Below are 22590 nucleotides of genomic sequence, written 5' to 3' on the forward strand. Positions count from 1 at the left end.
GGGCCCCGCTATGAGTTTTGGTGGAGTTTGGCCCTGTACAGATATCGTAGATAAACAAATAACTACCCCAAATCCAGAGGTATTCTGCTAACCAACCATAAGGTGGTTTGCTTATGATCCATTTTTACTTCATTTGGGTTCTGAGAATCCAAAAAGGAGATTAACGTTGTATCTCGTGCTTTCATAGCTAATTTTGTGTCAAGAGACAACATCAGTGTTTCTCAATTTCAGCAACTTTAAGATGAGTACACTTCAACTCCCAGAACTCCCCAGCCAGCACTGGCTGGGGAATTCTGGGAGTTGAAGTTTGCACATCTTGAAGCTGCTGAAATTGAGAAACACTGGATTACATTGTAAAAGCCTTTGCTAAACAGGAAATCAAACGAACAAACTTATCAAGCACCAGAGCAGCAAGACAAAGTGACTTCTGCTGAAAGAAGGCCATTCCAACTCCTTCTCCACGGAAAACAGGCTTATCTACTTGGAATGAAAGCCAGAACTTTGATTCTAAACCTGATATGGTCAGAAGCTTAAAAGCCCCATACAACTCAAGTTGGAGAGACAGTGGTTGGAAAGATGGTGCTGGCTCTTAAAAATTTAGTACAAGTAGTTGCTGACTTATGACCATTCATTTAACAACCATTCAAAGTTATGACGGTGCTGAAAAAAGTGACTTACGACTGGTCCTCACACTTATGACCATAGCAGCATTCCCACGGTCACATGATCAAAATTTGGGGCTTGGCAACTGGCATGTATTTACGACAGTTGCAGTGTCACGTGATCACCACTTGTGACCTTCCCAGGGGACTTCTGACAAACAAAGTCAATGGGGGAAACCAGATTCAGTTAACAACCATGTGACTCACTTAACGACCATGGCAAAAAAGGTGGTAAAATCGGGCATGACTTACTTAACAACCACATCGCTCAGAGACAGAAGTTCCAGTCCCAAATGTGGTTGTAAGTCGAGGACTACCTGTTTCCATATTTATCAAGGAAGTAGGTCTATAATTAGAACGCAACATAAAATCCTTGCCCACTTTAGGAATAACCATGCTATTTTGCACTTTAAAATCTAAAATGTTAGTATTGTTTTAATACCTTGTACAGTGGTACCTCGGTCCACGAACTTAATTCGTTCCGCGACTCTGGTCGCGAACCAAATTGGTCGTGAACCGAATCAAATTTTCCCATAAGGTTCAATGTAAATACGGTTAATCCGTTCTGACCCCTCCGAAGTTGGTCGCGACCTGATTTTTGATCGCGTCCTGAATCAAATTTCCCCATAAGGTTCAATGTAAATGCGGTTAATCCGTTCTGAACCATATCTTTTTTTTTTTTTTAACCGCAAAAATATGACACAAAGTACAGCACGGAGAGAGAGAACGCTAACCTTGCTCAAGGCGACTTCTGGCGTGGAGGACAGGAAGGCGGGTGGGGAGGCGGTTACTGCTTGGAGGGAGAGTCCCCCTCCCTACAGGAAGCCTCGACCATGTGTCAGGGCAGGGAAAATAGCCGCGGATCCTGTTCGTCATCCGATCCGGCGCTCGCGAACGGAAGCAAAATTTTGCGAATGGTGCTGTTCGTGACCCGAATTGGTCGTGAACAGAAGCGTTCGTGACCCGAGGTACCACCGATGGTACCTCGGTTCACGAACTTAATTCGTTCCACGATTCTGGTTGTGAACCAAATTGGTCGTGAACCGAATCAAATTTTCCCATAAGGTTCAATGTAAATACGGTTAATCCGTTCTGACCCCTCCGAAGTTGGTCGCGACCTGATTTTTGATCGCGTCCTGAATCAAATTTCCCCATAAGGTTCAATGTAAATGCGGTTAATCCGTTCTGAACCATATCTTTTTTTTTTTTTTAACCGCAAAAATATGACACAAAGTACAGCACGGAGAGAGAGAACGCTAACCTTGCTCAAGGCGACTTCTGGCGTGGAGGACAGGAAGGCGGGTGGGGAGGCGGTTACTGCTTGGAGGGAGAGTCCCCCTCCCTACAGGAAGCCTCGACCATGTGTCAGGGCAGGGAAAATAGCCGCGGATCCTGTTCGTCATCCGATCCGGCGCTCGCGAACGGAAGCAAAATTTTGCGAATGGTGCTGTTCGTGACCCGAATTGGTCGTGAACAGAAGCGTTCGTGACCCGAGGTACCACCGATGGTACCTCGGTTCACGAACTTAATTCGTTCCACGATTCTGGTTGTGAACCAAATTGGTCGTGAACCGAATCAAATTTTCCCATAAGGTTCAATGTAAATACGGTTAATCCGTTCTGACCCCTCCGAAGTTGGTCGCGACCTGATTTTTGATCGCGTCCTGAATCAAATTTCCCCATAAGGTTCAATGTAAATGCGGTTAATCCGTTCTGAACCATATCTTTTTTTTTTTTTTAACCGCAAAAATATGACACAAAGTACAGCACGGAGAGAGAGAACGCTAACCTTGCTCGACGCGACTTCTGGCGCGGAGGACAGGAAGGCGGGTGGGGAGGCGGTTACTGCTTGGAGGGAGAGTCCCCCTCCCTACAGGGAGCCACGACCACGTGTCACGGCAGGGAAAATGGCCGCGGATCCTGTTCGTCACCCGATGCGGAGTTCGCGAACGGAGGCAAAATTTTGCGACCGGAGCTGTTCGTGAACCGAATTGTTCGTGAACAGAAGTGTCCGTGACCCGAGGTACCACTGTATCCTAAATCGTTGTTCACCACTCAAAGTCCATACAGATGAATACTGTTAAATGAATGAATGAATGGCATTTTTTTTTTTTTTTTAAAAAAAAGCTAATTGAAATTAATTGAAATGGACCTAGCCATCCTGCTCTGTTATTTTTCCCAGCTTGAGACCATCCTATTTTCTTCAAATCGCTTTTCTCCCCACAATTTTTTTTTTTTTTTAAAAATATTAGTTTGGGCCAGGGACATCGGCGGGGGAGAAGTAAAAAAATTAAGATGGTGGTTGTGACTGCATAGTCAGAGCCCTTCCGCCCCAGTCTTTTTAAAATATGTGATGCAACTGTCATCTTTATTTTTTGACACCCCCCTCCCATGGACACTTCTGGTTTGGGCACTGGTTAAAACAGTGTTGCTCAACCTTAACACCTTGAAGATGTGTGGACTTCAATTCCCAGAATTCCCCAGCCAGCCATGCTGGCTGGGGAATTCTGGGAGTTGAAGTCCACACATCTTCAAGTTGCCAAGGTTGAGAAATACCGGGTTAAAAGAAACATTGCCTGATCTATATATCTGTAAATTGGACAGCTGGCAAAGTCTAGGGAGGTCTCTGAAATAAAATTGGCAGACATTAATGTTTGTCTGCCAATTTTCTGAACTGATTTAATCCTGAACTGGGTTGCTAAAGCTGTCCCATGAGAGACTGGGGACCTTTGATCCAATCAGTGTCTAACAGATTCCTATAAATCAATTCAGTTGATTTAGGATCAGTGCTATTTCTCAAGTTTCTTATTACTTTCTTATTTGAAACCTCAGCATTAATACTCATTTTTGACAAGCTCAACGCCTTGTATCTGGTGCTCAGAAAATTTCCTCTTTGCTGTTTTACTCTGCAATCTGCAAGTGTGCACTTTCGCAACGACAACAAGGCTTTGTAGCAGACAGCATCTCTAGGTGCTTTTCAACAGATGTACTTAACTTTGGAATAAATATTCAGGGAGACGCCTATCAAATGTTAATTGTTTAATTCAGAACTTGTAATAACAATAAATACATTTTAATGATGCCTGCTCCAATTTCAGTAACCAACTGCATTTTCTGGTATCATACAAATCTTAATTGACTAATAGCTATATTTTAACCAACATTGTGTCTGATTCTTTTCTCTCTTGTTTTCCTTTGGGAAGAAATCTTGGGAACATAATGTAAAAATGTTCTCTTAGGGCTCACTTTTTAGTCACCTTGAAATATTGACTGGATAAGCCTGCAATGGTTTAGTGGAATGGGAATGTAGCTTTTTGTACTTCTTTTTAAAACTGGAGCAAAACTTATATTTCAGCAGTAGCTGAACATGCTCTCAAGCACACTGGACACAAAATCCTATTTGAAAACACAGAGATACTGGACAACACCAACAGCCACTATACCAGGCTATACCGGGAAGCCATTGAGATTCACAAACACCAGCATAGCTTCAATAAAAAAGAGGAGAGTCTAAAAATCAACAAAACCTGGCTACCAATCCTGAAAAATACAGCCTGCAAAAGGTCAACGAACTCAACTCAACTACCAGGACGTGTGAACAGTTCACACAATGAACTTGCTAATCACCCCCAGCAGCCCCTCTTTAACAATTCAATAGAGGAAAAAAACCCTGCCTAATCCCCAGGAAGATACACACAGATGATGACACCAAAACAAGCAGCCACTCAGTAACCCAACCCCCCCCACACACCCCCAATCCCCCCCTTCCCCCCCCCTCAGATCTCTATAAATACCCACAAAAGGGTCACATCACCCTGGGCACAGAGAGAACTGCTCCTGTCTGTGCTCCTGCCCTCTGAAGATGCCGGTCACAGGTGCTGGCGAAACGTTAGGAAACAAAACTTCAAGACCACGGCCACACAGCCCGGAAGACCCACACCAGCCATCGTATGCCGGCCGTGAAAGCCTTCGACAATACATAAAACTTATATTTGTTCAGATGAGTGCCAGGGTGAATGATGGACTTTTCTAGCTGTAGCAATAAACTGAAATTGAAGTGATAATAACAGCTTTCAAGTTGTACTAATGTTGATGACAATGTTGTTGATGATCCTAGAGGAAATGAAAGAATAAGAAAAAGAAGCTATTTCTCGCTCGCTCTTTGTTGGAGATCCTAGATTATGGTAGCGGTTTCAATTCCAATGACTGTAATGACCAACCTCTGCACATTTCTGGTTGAAGCGTCTTAAGGGGAGAGGAGAGGAAAGTGTGGTGGGAAGGTTGGCAGAAAGCCACCACATCATTGTGGTTCAAGATGTTACAGTAAGAGAAATTTATCAAGAAGAAATCATGCCAAACAAACCTGATTTCCTTTTTTGATGGAGTGACCAGTTTGGTCATGAAATGTAGGAGATATTGTATATTTTGACTTTAGCAAAGCATCTTCTACTAGCGTGAGATTCTAGTAGAGAAGTTGGCAACATTGGGGGGGGGGGAGTGTGCTATGCTTCCACAAGATGGATGCAGAGGTAGCTGGATCATTGTACACAATGTGTGTATGTCAATGGCACCATGTCAAGCTGGAAGGAAGTCTCAGATGTCAAGATGCAGGGCTCCATTATGGCCCAGTGCTGTTCAATGTACTTATAAATGACCTGGATGAGGAGTTACCAATTTTTTTTTTTATCATTATTATTAAATTTATAGGCCACCCATCTCCCCCCGAGGGTGACTCTGGGTGGCTCACAACCCAAAACCAAAACTAAGACAATAAAACAATAACCGATTAAATACCCCCCGATTAAAACACCAATAACACAAACAAATATTCAAAATATGAATATCAGATTTGCAGATGACACACAGATGAGGGAATAGCAAACACCTTCGAGGACAGGATCAAGATTCAGGAGGATCTTGAGAAGTTGGAACAACAGCCCAAACCCAACAGGGTGAATTTCAGCAGGGTTAGATGCAATGTCCTTCATAGAGGAGGGTGGAAGATGATGATGATGATGATGATGATGATGATGATGATGATGATGATGATGATGACGATGATGATGATTTATTGATTTATTACATTTATATGCTTTCTGACTCCCAGTGGCTCTGGGCAGTAACCATACTGGGTTAAGCAATAGCACATGTACAAGAGTCTGAGTGTCTTGGTGCATCAGAAACTAAGCATGACTCCAACACATGCTGTACCTGCAAAAAGAAAAAAAAAATGCAATCCTAGTTTCCATCAACAGGATCAAGAGAATCCTTTGGTCCTCTCTATTTTGAATTCATTCGACCACACCCAGCATACTGGATCCAGTTTTGGGTACTGCATTTTAGGAAAGATACTGACACATTGGAGCATGTTCAGTTAATAAGAAACCTGAAAGGAAACTTTATGAAGAATGGCTGGAGGCGGTGGATATATTTAGCCTGAAGAAGGGAAGGTGGCAGGGGGACACGATAGCTGTCTTCAGGCGTCTGAGGGCTGTCAGGTGGAAGACGGGGCAGAATTATTTGGAGTTCCTCCAGAAGCTAGAAGAAGAAATGCTGGCTTTCAATTATTAGGAAGTACAGCTGAACATCGGGAAAACTTTCCTAATGGCAAGAGCTGTTCAAATGTGGAATGCACCTTCTGAAAAAGGAGTGGATTCTTCTTCACTTGAGGAGTTTAAACAGAGTTTAAGCCTTAAACAGAGGTTGGATGGCCATCTGTTGGGAATGCTGTAGTAGTCGATTCCTCCACCGAGTAGAAGGTTAGATGAGACACCTCTAGGATCCTTTCTAACCCTTCCCTTTAAGGATTCCAAGGTCTCAGCCATGCATATTATTTTGTTTGAAGATCTTTTCTAGAGGTTATTTCTCAAAGTGTTTTGCACTGTGCAGGAGTACCTTTTCCTGGGATCTCATGGCAGCTTTCAAGACCAAATCTGCCTAATATTTTCTCAATGTTCAGAGTGTTTTTACCACTTGAACCTCTGCAGTCAGGAATAATAATGATATTAAATGCATTTTAAAAAAATCCTCCAGGGTAACTACCGCACTCAAGCTCTGTAAATATCAAGGCTATACTTGCTTAAAGCAGCGCCTGCCCGCAGCTCTTCGAAGCAGCTATGTCTTTCCCAAAAATCATGGGAAACGACATAGCCGCTTTAAAGCACTGGAGATATGTGTGACATGAGCCCCTGTGAGCTCCCAAATGCCTTTCTGCCTTTGAATCCAAGCACTGCATAGCTCTAGTAAACGTCATTTTGAAAAGTGCGGTCTGTTTTATTAACCAGACTTTGACGGGAGGGTGAGGTCCTTTGGGCATCGTGGCTAAAAAGCAGTCAACGGATATACATCAAGGGCACAAAAAGTCCCAACAAGTCAGATTCAGAATTTAATTTTGCTTGGAAACCATTTATGGACTGCCATGCTACATACAGACTTGCACCGCATCCAAGTCTCTCTTAATATAAGGCTTTAATATATTTGCTTTTGTTTGATTCATTCAATTCAGGACAGAATGTTCAGCTTAGATTAAAAACCTTCGTTAATTCCTTATTCTCAGCTGTGATTTCTGTTATACAGGCCAATGTTTTTAATTACTGAATATCGACTTGATTTTAATAATGTTCTGAAGACTTAAAATGATCCCTGATACATTAACATGCAACACTAATGTCATTTCACAATTTCACATTGCACTTGTATTGCTTGTAAATCTCTCCCCCCCCCCCTTTTTTTTGTTTGTCTTCTTGATTTTGTCCTTTTTAACATCTCTACTAAAATAAATGAACACTTTGCTTTGGGGGAAGGCCTCCTGTTCCTGTCCCCACCCTCAACTTCTCCAGTCCAAAAAACTGGGCTGAAAATTTTGAACCATACCTGGTGACAGCCCATCCAGAGGATTGGATCGCAATGCTATGCCAGCCATCTTGCAGTTTTTGACCTTGGCCCCAACATCCCTACACAGCCTTCTTTGGCCCTCCAAAACTTTAGGGAATATGTTGTAGCCCCCAGCCGTTCCAACTTACCCCCTACCACCCCCACATTATGACATTTCAGCTCTTCTAGACATTTTCTTTCAGCAAGTGAGATGAAGATCAACAGAGAACAATAACCCTGAAACAAATTTGATCATGGTCCCACGTATTCGACTTTAATGTTTGCGTTTCACGATTCCCAGCTAGGGAAATTTCTGTGCCAAAAATGTGGATTATGATAACTCAGAAGCGTGTTTTCATATAATCTGTTCAAAGCAGCCCCTCTGAGACATGTTGTTGCCTGAACGTGCGTGTCTCTCTGTCTGCTGCAATCTGAAATCGAAATGGAGATTTTGCCGGCCGTTCACCTCTTTTGAAGCCCTAAGCGGTTCCACCAACTAAGGAGAGCAATTGAAGTTAATTAAGTGAATATTTCATTTAAAAAGAGGTATAGGCCTTTGTAGATCAGATTGGGTTGCCATTCACGTTAAGGAATGAACAAGGTTTCAGGGCTGAAGAGAAAAGATATAGGCACCCTTAAGTATGAAACCAAGCCAATTTGGTGTAGTGGTTGTAAAGGTGCTGGTGTCAGAGTCTGCACACTCAATCCCAAAGTTCAGTAAATCCTCTGGAGACAAAAAGTTCCATCAGAGATTTCTTTATTTAGGAGAAGCACACAGCATCATAGTTTGTTGAGTCTGATTCAACATAGCAAAGCCTTGTCTTTTTAAGCCCAACTTCCCCCCCTTCTAGGTTTCTATTCCCGCTTGCAGCTCTTCGTGCCTTGCTCCGGTTCTCACACCTCCTGGCCTTGGATGTCTGGTACAAGATAAAGATAACGGCACCTGGCCTCCTCTTTCCCCCCCTTTTATGGCAGGTCAAGCAAACGGTTAGAATAACATTCCCAACATTTCACTATTGATCTATGGTTAGCAATAAATGCAAAAGTATGGTTAGTAATAATAGCACATTGAAATAATTGAAGATTCTGGTTTGCGTAGATCCTGACAGCTGGACTAGAAGCTGGGAGACCATGAGTTCAAATCCGGCCAGCAGGAAAGCCAGCTGGATAGCTTTGGGCCAGTCCCTCTCTCTCAGCCCTAGGAAGAAGGCAATGGCAAACCATTTCTGAAAATCTGGCCAGGAAAACTGCATTGTCTTGCCCATGTAGTTTCCAGGAGTCAAGACTAACTCCGGGGCACACATTCACACCCAGAGATGCCTAAAACCTGTGTCTTGCTGTGGGGAAGGATCTATGGATTCTTCAATTTCCCATGCTTGAAATCAATCTCAAGGGAAGACCTCATAGGGAAACCCCTTCTAGGAGTTTTTCCAGATTAGGAGTGCTGGCAATCATGGAATAATCTGAGGGACAGGAAGATATGTCACGGAAAACAGCTGCACCCACAGAAACACTCTCTACTACTTCTACCAATAATGTACGTTCAGAAACATCACCGAGAGGAATCAGAAAGAAATTCTCAAGCACCCTGAGAATAAGGCAGCAAAACAGAAGCCTGTTTGAAGCGCAAGGGAAAACCATGAGAAATGGCAAAGCAGAAATTGAGAGAACATGGAATCTCACCTCTGTACAGAGAGCTTCTGTAAATGAAGTGCTCCTAAAAGCACCATCCTGGGTACGCATCAGCCTAGTTTCTTAAACAGTGAAAGAGTTTATAACAAAGTACAAGAAGCAGGAGAAATTGTCTTTTACATTCCCTGCTGTTATAAATTGGGAGGGATGATATTTTAATTGGGAAAGATGAGAATCTCACTGGGAGCCACCCTTTTCCAAGTTCATTATAAGGGGTAACTGTGAAACCATGCAGTCTGTTAATGACAACGACAATCTCTTATTAAACTAGCGAAGAAAAGGAAAGTACAGTTTTGTCTACAGAATTCTAAATCAAACCAATGAAATCAAATTAGCCTGGCTGGTTATTGCTTGCTTGAATTAGAGTCAGATGAAGTTGGCAGCGTCCACTTGAATTAATTAATTAATTAATTAAATGAACTAGCTGGCTAGCTTTTTGGTTTCAGCATATATTCCAAATTCATTGCAGAGAGGGTGGTTGGAAATATATCCTCTAGGTTTCCTATTAGGGTGTTGTTTGGCAGGTCCTTCTTTCCTTATTCCTCATTCTGTTTTATAGAATGTGAAATATCACTGAAAGACTGCATCGTCAGGAAAAGTAATTCTCGCTTTGCCCATTCAAACAAAATGCTGCCTCTCTGATGCCCTGTGTCTAGCCAGCAAATCAGAAATTATCTGGTGGGTTTTGTTCTGGTTGTTGTTGAAAGAAGAAAAGACTGAACTGATGATTTATGGATTTAGGGATTAAAAAGGGTTAAAAGAGGAAGGGGAAAAATTAAGATGGCAATTACTTGATGGAAAGAAGGGCGGAAGTCATCATTCTATGTTTTCTTACTTTTCTTACTTTTCTCATTTTTTTCTTATTTTCCATCTTTTTTTCTTTCATATTCTTTCTCTAATTTTCTATACTTTTATTGTATTGAAACATTTTATACACACACACACAGAGTATGTATGTATGTATGTATGTATGTATGTATGTATGTATGTATGTATGAATGAATAACATTATCTGGAGGCTAACCTCTCCTTGCTAAATATTCTTGGTGTAAAGGGGAAATCTGATTGTCATTGTGTCGCTATATTAATACACTTAAGAGGGACAAGTTTTTGAGACAACTGACAACATAGATTCTGTTTATTTTGGTCTCTTGGTATGAGGTCAATTTACCAGATATTTCAGGGGACATTATTGTGCCATACCAAAGACTACAGGTTAGTCACACCTGGCATCAAACCCATTCAGTCTCTATAACCAAATCTCAAATCTTACGCAGACCTCAAATCCTGCAAGGCAACCCGCATATCTCTGCTGAGCAAGCTTCATTGGGATGTGGGGTGCCACGCTTGCAAAGAAACTGAATCAGTACATCAGTACTGATCTCCTGAAGGCTGGAGAACCCCACTAGTAATTTTGTACAGCAAACCTGGCCAACTCTATTCAAAGGGATCCATACATACAAGAAACCAATGTTGTTCTAAGAGTGGGGTCCAGAGCCAATGAAGCAGAGGCTTTGGCCATAACCTGGCACTCAAACTGTCATGTTCTAGGCAGTCTTCAAGGGTGGCCCCTTGAGAGCATACTGTAGTAATCATCACAAGAACAGACTTTGCCATATCCTGATGCTTCCTGCATTTGTCTGGCATTTCTTCTCCTCTTCGTTCTGAAATAAAGGCATTCTGCCCCCAAAATTACTTTACAAACCATGACACTCTCTCAGCCTCATGATTGCTCTGCAAAATTGACATCTCACTTAGAAGTCTCCCACCCCCACCGCCACCCAAAAAAAAATAAATAAATAACCAGAAAGAAAAAAATCCTCAAAGACAGCAGACGAGTTGCTGGCTTCCGTCCTCAGATTCTCAAGAATGCGCTCAGCTTCTTCACAGCATCCCAGTCAACTGAAAGAACCATGCAGGAATTCAAGGTTTGCGACCGACTCTTGTTCACAAGTTGCAAGGGCTTCAAAATGTGCTTTGCGACGCGGTTCTGTGTTCTGTGTCGACGTGGGTGGGTTTTCTCAGGACGCCTTGTCGATTTTGCTCTGATAGGGTTGAGTCGTGAGCTGTTCTTGGGGTCTCGCTTTATCGCTGTGGGGGTAAAATGATGGAGGTGTAAACTAGGAAATCCCTGATTTGAATGAAACATCTTCTTTGCTTTAAATGTGGCTGATACCTCATGCAAAGGTTTTGGGTTGTTACTTTTTTAGCAAGATGATAAACCTGCCTAGAATGCTTGAAGAATGTGCAAATCTTGGTTTTACTGATCATACTGGAGCAGCAAAAAGACTTCAGAATCTTTAAAGCGTTGTGGTTCTTGACTCGTTCAGGCATTTCTAACTCTTCATGATCCAATGGATGTTTGTTTGCTAGCTCTGTCTGTCAGTAACTGCTGCTTTGAGTTCTTGTAAGCCCTGGCTTGTGTTATTAAAATATCCTCTAAGTCATTTTGGATAAATCTCAATTTCGAAGTGGAACTGTGAGGATAGAAAGATTACCGTTTCTATTTCGATTACCTCTAGGGCGGATGATGGCATGTCGACTTATTCATGGCCATCTTTCTTAAAAGTTGCTGCTACCCTTGAATGTGATTTAAGTGAGTTAAGAAGGGGACTGGTTCTTTGAGAGCCCATTCCCCAGCTTGGCACCTTCCAAGGATGTGAGCAATTCTGGGAGTTGCATTCCCCGCCCCCCCAGAACAACATAGGGGTGTCTGCAGGGGCTGTGTGGGTCAAAGTCTGCAAGAGGGCAGGTCCAGGAGCCTGGTTGGTGCCATGGCTCGCTTGGACATGAGTGCAACCAGGCACATATAAAAGATGCAGAGCTTCAGTTGAGACACTGTGTCTGTCATCTTGCAGATAATGACCCCCACTCCACCCCTGGGGCAACACGTTGGCGAAGCTTGGTGTGATGGATCTAATTTTAACCACGTTTGTTCTATGGAGAATAAAGCATTTCATCTCCTGACTTTTATTCTAGGAAAAAATCCCTACCGTTTCTAATCTCTTCTTTGGAGTTAAAGAGAATCAAAGTCAGTCAGGGTTGGTAAACGAGCATGTTCACCCATTTTCTCTTTTGTGACAGGCCAGTCTTCTCATCTGAGTCCCTAAATAAGTAAAGCTTGCTATGGAGAATCTCTAAAGTCTTTAACACTTAATAATATCCTTAAGATTAGAAACAGACAATCTTTTTTTTGCAGTCAGAAGACAGACGTTGCTGTTAGTTTTGGTTATGCTTTGCTCACGGGGGGGGGGTGTTTGTGCAGTGGGTGGGGTTACAGGGGTACAGAGATATGTGGACTTCAACTCCCAGAATTCCCCAGCCACATGGCTGGGGGATTCTGGGAGTTGATGTCCACACATCTTAAAGGTGCCAAGTTTGAAAAGCACTGTGTAAACTGTGTGGGCAGACTGTGCACATTTTACCCCAATTGAACCCCTCCTCACGATGCCGAGAGACATGATGCATATCTCAGCGGTTCACCAGGAGGAGGTCACAGATAAGCATGGACAAAAAAGGAAAGAAAAATAGGCTGACGTGCTTACATGGTTTCCCCAGCAGGTGGCAGCATCTAGGCCACTTTGGCTGATCTTTGCAAAAGCTTGATAGGACTGGAGCTGCTTAGTGCTTGGATGGGAGACCACTAGTCGATCCCAGGGCTGTAGCTAGACTGGGAAATCGGGGGGGGGGGACCAGAAGATAGACATGAGAAACCCCTTCTATATTGCTGCTAAATCTTCATAGCTCTGTCCATGTAGTCATCAGGAGCTCAGTTTGAGGGGGTTTATATCGTTTTACTTATATAGTTGGCTGGTTAAGTGAATAGATGCATTTGTGTTGTTCTTGTGACTATGACTTCCATTTCTGCGGCCAGCCAGCTTCATTTAAACCAGTATTTTTCAAACCTGGCAACTTTAAGATGTGTGGATTTCAATTCCCAGAATTCCCCAGTCAGCATGGCTGGGGGAATTCTGGGAGACAAAGTCCACACATCTTAAAATTGCCAAGTTTGAAAAACAACGAATTAGACTGTAGATGGCATTGCCCCTTTATATCAAGTGGACTATTGATGCCTGCTATGGGCTAGAATCTGCATTATTTCCGCCAAGAACTTCCTTATCCTTCCATAATGTACCAAAGGCAGGTTGCCATTGCAGTGTGAAAAAGTGAAGCTTCCAGATATAAGACTCCATTCCAGAGAAGCTCCGTCTGTAACCCTGAGCTGTCTATCCATTGGTGCCGACTTACAGTACTGTAGCTGTCCAGCGATAACAAATGGGAAGCTGCTATTAATAATCAGATGTTCTCCAGATGTTGGGGCTACAGCTTCCAGAATTCTGGCTCAGAAGTCCCAACATCTAAGTTGGGGGAGATTGGTTTAAAGATATGCAGTGCTTCATTGCACAAGTGGTTAATCTTGTAACTGTTCAATGCTAAAATTCAAAGAGGTGAATTTAAGACACTTAGTTTTCATCAGAGTGGAGAAGCCACTAGTAAGCAGTGCTGGCTGGGAAGGGAGCGTGTAAGAAAGGTGCAGGATGGAGATTGGGCCAGCGTAGGGGCAGGGCCTTGTACACATACAAAGGGACACATGTGTACACATTCACACATGTTTGTGTATAATGTATGCATACAAATGTACATATACAAAGGGGCATGTGTGTAAACATATAAACATGTACACACACAAAGGGGCAGGGCCTTGCACACATATAAAGGGGCATGTATGTGCACATGTACACATGTACACGTACACATGTACACATACAAATGCACACATGCAAATGGGGCATGTATGTGCACATGTACACATGCACACACACATGCAAAGGGGGCATGTATGTGCACATGTACACATACCAATACACACATGCAAAGGGGGCATTACACACACAAAGGGGCAGGGCCTTGCACACATACAAAAGGGTATGTATGTACACATGTACATGTACACATACAAATGCGCCCAAACAAAGGGGCATGTTCACATGCACACATACAAATGTACACATACAAAGGGGCGGGGCCTTGATCCTGCTGATCCAGCCACCATCTTGCCTCTTTTGACCTCTGGGCCCTCTACAGATCCCAGGGGGCGAAATGAGGGAAGTTGCTCAAACCGGCTCTTCTTTCTCTTCCTCCAGGTTGTCCGGCTGGCCCAGAATTATTTCTGGATTTCTTGCCTTGTGCTTGCGGGCTTCCTCGCCTTACAGGTGTGTGGTCAAGGTAAGCCGCCATCCTGCCTTCCCACATGGGGGTTGGCCGTTGGGTCAAAAGACTGCTATTGCAGCACCGGAAAGATAAATGTAAGGCCCCATTCATTCCATGGATCGAGGACCTGATTGCGCTGGCCACTTATGAGCGAATTGCCTATAGCTGTAGACTTTGTATGGACAGGTATAATGAAATATGGGACTCATTTATACAAAATGCACTGGGTTAAAAGAAAAAAAAACATGATAGTCATATAAATCTATTAGAAATTTATATGTCATTGAATAATATTTATTAGATAAGGTCTAATATCTTTTGGCCATAGTAAGGGCACAGAGAATCCATTTATGTTGCCCTGATGTCAAATTCCATATACTAGGTATATAGTTCAAAAGAATAATAATGTACTGTATTAGATAAGCATATATAGAATTGTAATTGTTTATTGTTACAATGATATACAGTATTAACACTTTTTTTTCCTCTTTGCTTTTTTCACTTTTTTGTTAAAGCACATTTATGTATTTTTCTTCTTCTTTTTGTAATCAAAAATTTAAAAATAAATACATAAATAAAACGTCTAACCCTTTGCTCAGTGGAGGAATGTAAATTACAGCATTCCTGACCAATGGCTTTCTACTGTCTGAGCATATATAATAAAAGTGAGCCCATCACCTTTCTGGGTCATTGATTCTCCTGACCAATTGTTCTTCCCGTTAGGACATTTTCTAACAATCAGAATCTGCTTCCCTATAACTACAGCTTATTATTCCATATCTTGCACCTAGAACCAGAGATCTTCCATATGGCATTTTCCATGTGATCGGTAGAAGGTAGCTCCCTTGTCCCACCTCTAGCACACTGCTGTTGGGAACAAGAATTCCATGAAATGCACTCCATTGAAAACCTAGAACATTAACAAATTCCAGAGAGGGTTAGGCTAGAAACCTCCTTCCTCACCTACAGTATAGACCTGAATGTGCAGGTCACCTCTCTAGCTAGGAGGAGCATTCAACCCAGTAAGCCCCACCTAAAATCTGATGGAGCACAGTGCAGACGAGGCCTACGCCTTTGAAAGGAAAAAGAAGAAGGTAGAAAATAAACTCCACTGTTTGTTTTCTGTGCATGCTCTTTTTATCCATAACATACTTCTTTCTTATGGTTTCCTGCTCTTTGGGGTCTTCTCTTATCGTCTCAGATCAGTCACAGAACAAGGAAATGATCCTACAGTATGATGAAAACACTTCTCAGGAATGGGCTTTTCAGTGGAATGCAGCCCATTTACATTCCAGCTATCAGATTAACCAGTCTCTCAAACTTTGCATTCAGCTGCCAGCATTCTTGTCACTCCATGTTGTGGCTCCTAGAGTGACCACCAAGATCAGGGACGAACAAGTGGACTTGGAAACAACTTCTGGCTTTATGAGCAACATAATCCCCTCTTTGTTCTGCTTGTTCTCCCTGCCTTTGCTCCAGCAATGGGACCCATGAAGCATTCTGCATGAGCATGTTGCGCTTCAAAAGGGAATGGAAGACCCTCCCATTCTGATTTGGTCAGAGCTGCCTCTGAATCTCAGCTTTGTTTTCCCATGCAACATAATTTCCTCCAGGAAGCTAGAAGAATATCTCCCAAAGGTTAAAGGTCACAGATGTGGAACTGAGTCAGTTACTGTGGTCCTTTGGTACCATTGTTTGACTCCAATGGTTGGGTCATCTGATTGCATTTCAGTGGATAACGTTTCTGAGATTTGGAGGCTGTGTTGTGGAGTTGTGGCCAGTCATTTATGTCTGTTGTAAACTAGGAAAGCAATTAGCGCAGCAAATCCTTCAACCAGAATAAAACAAAATAGAGTCATTTCTGTTCCACTTATCTCCCCACATCTTGCTTTCCCTTTGCTGAACTTTGGATTGTAAGCTCCTCCAGATAGGACCTATCTCTTTCTGCTCAATAAAACAAGAAGTTCACCAGTCTTATGCAATCAGCACTTTATGTGTTGAACTTCAGCTTCTGTAACCCTACAATTGGCATGATCTAAAGGACTTGAGAGAGTTGATGCCCAGTGCATCTGGAGAACTTTGGAATGTCAGTAGCTGATACGTATCATGGTACTATGCAAATAAAACCATAGGACTTTAATTCTTTTTTGTCTGGATGGGCTTCCTTTTCTTTCCTCAGCAAACTGGGATTTCTGGATTATTGTTCATAAAGCTAAAAGAAGCTTCCACGGACTTCGGGGGGCATATCTTTCCAATTAGTATGTTGCAATCAGAATCTTTGAACTTTCTGCAGATACTTCAGGAACTTTATTTATATACTAAGGGTATATAAATAAATCTCCTTGCTCACTGAAATCAAGAAGACAGGCTGAACTCAGTGGTTGGATTTGCACAACCAGCTTCAGTGGCTGTATTCATACAACATTTTAAGCTTGGTTAATATTAACCTAGATTAGCCTGGTTGGAACTGAGCTTACTGAGACATTCTTTTGAAACTCAAATCCTGTCCTTCAAAATGTCTGTGTCTGACCTAATTAGCTGAAGATCTTCTTCTGTTTTAAGTAATCTATGTTCTAAGGAAGGATGCAGTCATAATTTATACACAGTTTTGTACTCTTCATCCATGTCAGAGTACACCCCCCCAACATTCCCCCCCCCCCCCAATTTTGAATGGTAAAGATAATGCTGGTTCTCCTGCAGGATCAAACCGTCTGAAGCTGACTGTCCTTTCAGAAGACAGGTTACAAATGAAATGGAAGGAAACAGAAGGAAACACCAACGGGTACAAAGTTCGTGTAAAGCCAATGGCAGGTATATACTAAAGAAATCCAACTGGGCTTCTTCTTGGAAAGACACCAGTTTGAAGGAAGTGATGTCGCTGGTTTGTAATAATTACAAATATGAACTGAACAGGACTCCAGGCCTGGATCCAGCTTTGGATCATCACTTTATTCTTTATTTATTTAAAGGACTCAGTTGGCCTTGGTGACACTCCTGCCTCAGTCTAGTTGCTGCTGGATGGTACCACAGACAGAAGGCAAATCTATTCTCACCCCAGTTCTGGCACTGGCTTCAGATTTATTTCCCATGTGGTCCAGCACTGAAGGTGGGACCCAGGTTCTGGTCCCCCCTCAGCCAGAGAAGCTCCTTGGGGGGACTTTGAGCCCATTCTTCCCCCTCAGCCTAAGAACCAGGGTGACACCCATACAAAAGACGCAATGCTTGTGTAGCACTCACACCAAAGCCCCACTCCTTACTTTGCTGCATGAACAAAAGGGGCGGGGCTTCCATTGCAATGCCACGACTGCCATCGGCTGTCCAAAGAACACGCGAAATACCCAAGAGGGAATGAGAGAAATAGATGTGAAGGTTGAAAAGTGGCACGATTATCCAGCAATGAAATCTGATTTTAATGGGTGAACCCCCAAATGAAGTGAGCGTGCGTAACAAAACCCCTTTCTAGCACACACCTTTATTTCAACAAACGGTTGGACTTCCATTTGGAATGATATCTGCATTCATAGTTTAACTCTTATTTCAGACCTCGGGTTCCACGTTTGACCTTGGATAGCACCTAAACACGTTGCTATCTCTTTTATTTTTAATTCAGATAAATTCAGAAAATATGCAGGGATATCATTCTAGGCCCTTAAGGTAATTACGGGTGTGCAAAATCAGATCTAAACCTACTCTGGTTGTGTCCCTGTGGGTGCCATAGCATTCCTCATGGGTGAAGTAGATTCAATGTGATGTTTAATTCTAGTTGGTTAAACAAACCAATAAAACACCAGAATCTCACAAAGCAGTGAAAGGCATTCATACTTTATACACAAAGCTGAACTGTACAAGGAGAATGAAGATAGTGTACATCCGTTTAATTTAATTCTAAGTCAAATGGTCACTGGGTTCAACTTTTGATTAACTCAGTGTTTCTCAACCTTGGCAACTTTAAGATGGGTGGACTTCAACTTCCAGAATTCTGGGAGTTGAAGTCCACCCATCTTAAAGTTGCCAAGGTTGAGAAACCCTGGACTAACCACAGAGTTTGTGGAACAAGCAATTTCCACTTGACACATACTACCACTTTTGTTAGTTTTCAAATTTGCAGTTGTTTGCAAAATTTGTTCCTCTCCCTGAATCAGGAAACTAGGAAAACAGTAGGTTTTCTCAGTGGCAAAGGAGGTCAAGGAGAGGGAGACCTTGAGGGAGGTCAAGGAGATTGTGGAGATACCAGATGGATTCATGGTGGGAAGAGAGACATGTTAGTCTTCAATAGTCAAAAATCACAAGGAACCTAGTAGTCTCTTTTCCAACTGACAACTTTTATTAAAAGGCATAAGTTTTCATGAACTCATGAAAGGTTATGCCTTTTAATACAATTTGTATTAGTATCAGAAAATATGATACTAGATCCTGATTTTGGGGTGGATTCATAGTATCTACCTATTTTCCAAAAGGTGTGGAGCAGACCCCCGTGCCCAGATTTAGGTTTCCAGAAAGGAAGTTTGACAAACGATGGATTTTGTTGACAAATTAAAAATCACCAGTCGGGGTAGCAAGCATTTCAGAAGCTGAAAATAACTCAAAAGTTAAACTACTGGTTTTCTAACAAGCGATATTTAATAAATTCCAAAGATTATTGTATCTAGCAGTGCACCAGAAATTAGCCAGTTTCATTCATTATTTTAAAAGAGTATAAGATGAGTTATTTACTTTTAATGTCTATTCTAGGAAGGAATGTCTGCAGGGAGGGGGTCAAAAAAGTCAAGATGCTGGCCACAAACACGTGATTGAAGCCCCACTCTTTTTATGTGTGTTTCAATGCACATAATACAGGGGCGGGGCTTTGATCACATGGTTGTGGCCGCCATCTTGACTTCTTTGACCCCTCCCTGCGGACACCCCTGATTCCAAGTAAACGTTGATAAATCCCCAGTTTACTGTCTTTGCCACTTGCAGGTTTTATAACAGTAACTAAGAATTGTACATGTCATTTTCTGTACTTTGTTTGTCTCAAGTAACTGGTCAAGTAAACTTATCTTTCATGGAATATTTTGGATTGTCTGTCAATGAGATGATGGAAGGAAAGATTGGTCTTTAAAATTAGATGGTAGTGTTTAGGGGCATGGATACGATGCACTTTCCTTGGAAAAAATAAAGGACTAACCTGAAAAAGGAGCAAATCTGAAAGAGGTTCATAAGGATAAAAAAGTGAGATGAAAATTCAAGAGCAGAACCAAGAAAGTAATTAAATTAAATAAATCTAAAGGACAGCTTTCTGAAATAAAGGACTGTCCTTTATAATAATCATATCCATATGATGGTCACTGTAGGCATGGACAAGTACTAGGGTAGAATAGGTTGGAGGCCCTCATACATGAAGTACTGTTTTGCAAAATCCTGATGTATGTTTAAGCTACTACTAGGACCATGGTGAGCTCATTTTCCTCTTCCTGTCTTCCACCTATTGTAGGTGACTCTGAACAGGAAGTGATGTTGAAAACCAAGATGGCAAAGGCAACTGTGGGTGGGCTGAGTCCTACCAAAGAATACACTTTGCAGATCTATATCCTTAATGGCTCCCAGGAGGCCCTCTTTGTCAAGAGGAAATTTGTGAGTAAGTGTGGTTTCTGCTTCCTTACTGTCCAAGTATTTCACTTTTGGTCAGACTGGCTTTGTAGTTGCTCAGGGTTTGCTTCGTTGCACCTCTCAGACCAAGGAGAAAGCAAGGATGGAGCGTAGCTGTGTGAGAAGAGAAGGAAAGCTTTGGCTAAATCTGGGTTCCCCAACGTGGTCAATATTGATCCCTAAGGGTTGATGGGACTATCCAAGGGATTATTATGATGATGATTGGTTGCACAGTCAGCCAGATGTTTAGACTGGATTTGGCATTTTTGTCCACCTATTGAGTCCTTCCCAAGGACCTGGGCTAGGCAGATGTTGTTATTTGATGGTGTTAAAGGTCGCAGGATAAAAGCAGTTCCAAGTAAAGCTGCCTTTTGCAATGGACTGGTGGTGATTTTGTCAATGCCGATGGTCTTCAAGTGATGCTCCAGATGTTTTGGGATTGCACCTAGGCACCTATAACTTATTGGTACTTATCTTTGCTTTCTTTGGCCACGGTCATTCTACTTCTATTTGCAGATCCTTGTACTTTGTGATTTTCTCCAGTTCTTTCTCTTCTCTTCTGCTGTCTCCAGGTATTGCAATGCCTGCTATCCAGACTTTTTTGTCTTTCTTATCGACAATGATTCAGTCTGGGGTGTTGTGTGGCAGGTGCTGGTCTGTTTGAATCCTAAAGTCCCAGAGCACTTTCGCTTCTTCGTTTTCTATTACTTTGTCTGTTTCGTGGTCCCACCAGTTCTTCCTTGCAGGCAAATGGTATTTCTTCTTCTTCTTCTTCTTCTTCTTCTTCTTCTTCTTCTTCTTCTTCTTCTTCTTCTTCTTCTTCTTCTTCTTCTTCTTCTTCTTCTTCTTCTTCTTCTTCTTCTTCTTCTTCTTCTTCTTCTTCTTCTCCTCCTCCTCCTCCTCCTCCTCCTCCTCCTCCTCCTCCTCCTCCTCCTCCTCCTCTTTCTTCTGAAATCACAGCTGCCAGTTCTTTAGCTGGTGTTGGCTTCATTTGCATCGAGTTCTTCTCAAGAACCTAGGATGTCATAATGTATCAGCGTAGTCTATGTGGAGATCCAAGCAGGGTGGCTATTTGTAATTGATTGATGGAAATTTTGTCAATGTGCAGATTTTCTAAGTGCTGTCCAAGGATTTTTGGTATGGCACCCAGTGTGCTGATAACTAGTGGGACCACCACGGCTGGTTTATGCCATCTTCTTTCAACTTCAATTTTCAGATGTTGGTACTTTGTGATCTTCTCCAATTCTTTGTTTTCTATTCTACTATCCCCTGGTATTGCCACATCAGTTATCCACTCTTTCTTCTTTTCAGCCACAGTTAAATCTGGTGTGTTATGGGCCAAGACATGACCAGTTTGTATTCGGAAATCCCACAATATTTTAACCTGCTCATTTTTTACTATTTTTTCAACTATATGTTTCCACCAATTTTTCATTACTGGCAAATGATAATTTTTACAGATGTTCCAGTGAATCATTTTGGTGACTGTGTTACGTCATTGTTTATAGTCAGTTTGTGTGATCTTCTTGCATGAGATGAGTACATGATCTACTGTTTCTTCTGCTTTTTTGCACAACTTGCACTTTGAATCATTTGATGATTTTTCAATGCTGGCCTTGACTGCATTAGTTCGAATAGCTTGTTCTTGAGCAGCCAAAATCAAGCCTTCAGTTTCCTTTTTTAATGTTCCAGTTATAAGCCAGTGCCAGCTTTTAGCTTTATTCACTTTATCCTTGATCTTTTGTAGAAACTGACCATGTAATGCTTTTCCTTGCCAACATTCTGCTCTTGTTTTTATTACATTGTTTTCGTTTCCTGTACATTCAGTAAGTTCCAATTTTTAACTTGCATCAGTGCTTGTTCTTGACCGTCTTTTACATAATCAGCCAATGCTTTTCTTCTTTGACAGTTTGTTTGACTTAAAGTAAACCTCTGCCTCCCTTTCTGTGGGGCAGGTATAATCTGTCAATACCACTACAGGGATGTAATGCATAGTGAATAGTCGTGAGTTTTCTTGTTCTTTGATCCAAACTGTCCAGTTCAGCTTGTGTCCAGTTAATAATTCCAGCTGTGTATCGTATCACAGGCATGGCCCAGGTATTGATGGCTTTGATGATGTTGCCACCATTCAATTTTGTCTTTAATAATTTTCTCATTCTTTGGATGTATTCTTATCATCCAAAGAATATCACATTTTTAACTTGTCCGTGCTTGATGTTATCCAACTGTAAAATTCCCAGATATTTGTAGGCTTCATCCTGATGGCTTCTGATGGTTTGGCCATTCGGCATTTCAATTCCATTACTGTTCATTATTTTATTCTGATGTATTGCTAAGATACCACATTTCTGTAGGCCAAATTCCACTGCTATATCTGTGCTAAAATTTTTTACAGTATTTCTCAATGCCTGGATTTCAATTTCTGATTTTCCATAAAGCTTCAGATCATCCATATAAAGTAAATGAGAGATTTTATCAGCATTTTTTTGCTGTTTGGTAGCCAAGATGATGATGATGATGATGAT

General features: G+C 42.0%; 1 protein-coding gene and 1 pseudogene across 3 annotated transcripts in view; one reads left to right on the plus strand and one right to left on the minus strand.

The window, feature by feature from the left end:
* Positions 1 to 11061: 11061 nt before the first annotated feature.
* Positions 11062 to 22590, plus strand: part of COL20A1 (collagen type XX alpha 1 chain) — a 119085-nt gene continuing 107556 nt past the window's right edge. For all 3 annotated transcript variants that reach the window (XM_088153875.1, XM_088153876.1, XM_025163110.2), the window contains exons 1-4: positions 11062 to 11154; positions 14371 to 14452; positions 17138 to 17248; positions 19911 to 20054. In XM_088153875.1, coding sequence (XP_088010001.1) covers positions 11140 to 11154; positions 14371 to 14452; positions 17138 to 17248; positions 19911 to 20054 — 352 coding nt within the window. In that variant the 5' untranslated portion in view covers positions 11062 to 11139. The remainder of the gene's footprint in view (positions 11155 to 14370; positions 14453 to 17137; positions 17249 to 19910; positions 20055 to 22590) is intronic.
* LOC148214282 (uncharacterized) lies at positions 21099 to 22221 on the minus strand (annotated as a pseudogene).

The sequence above is a fragment of the Python bivittatus genome, unplaced genomic scaffold, assembly GCF_059951505.1.
Source record: "Python bivittatus isolate LINGU-HERP-01145 unplaced genomic scaffold, Pbiv_v1 ctg000700_np1212, whole genome shotgun sequence".
NCBI lineage: Eukaryota > Metazoa > Chordata > Lepidosauria > Squamata > Pythonidae > Python > Python bivittatus.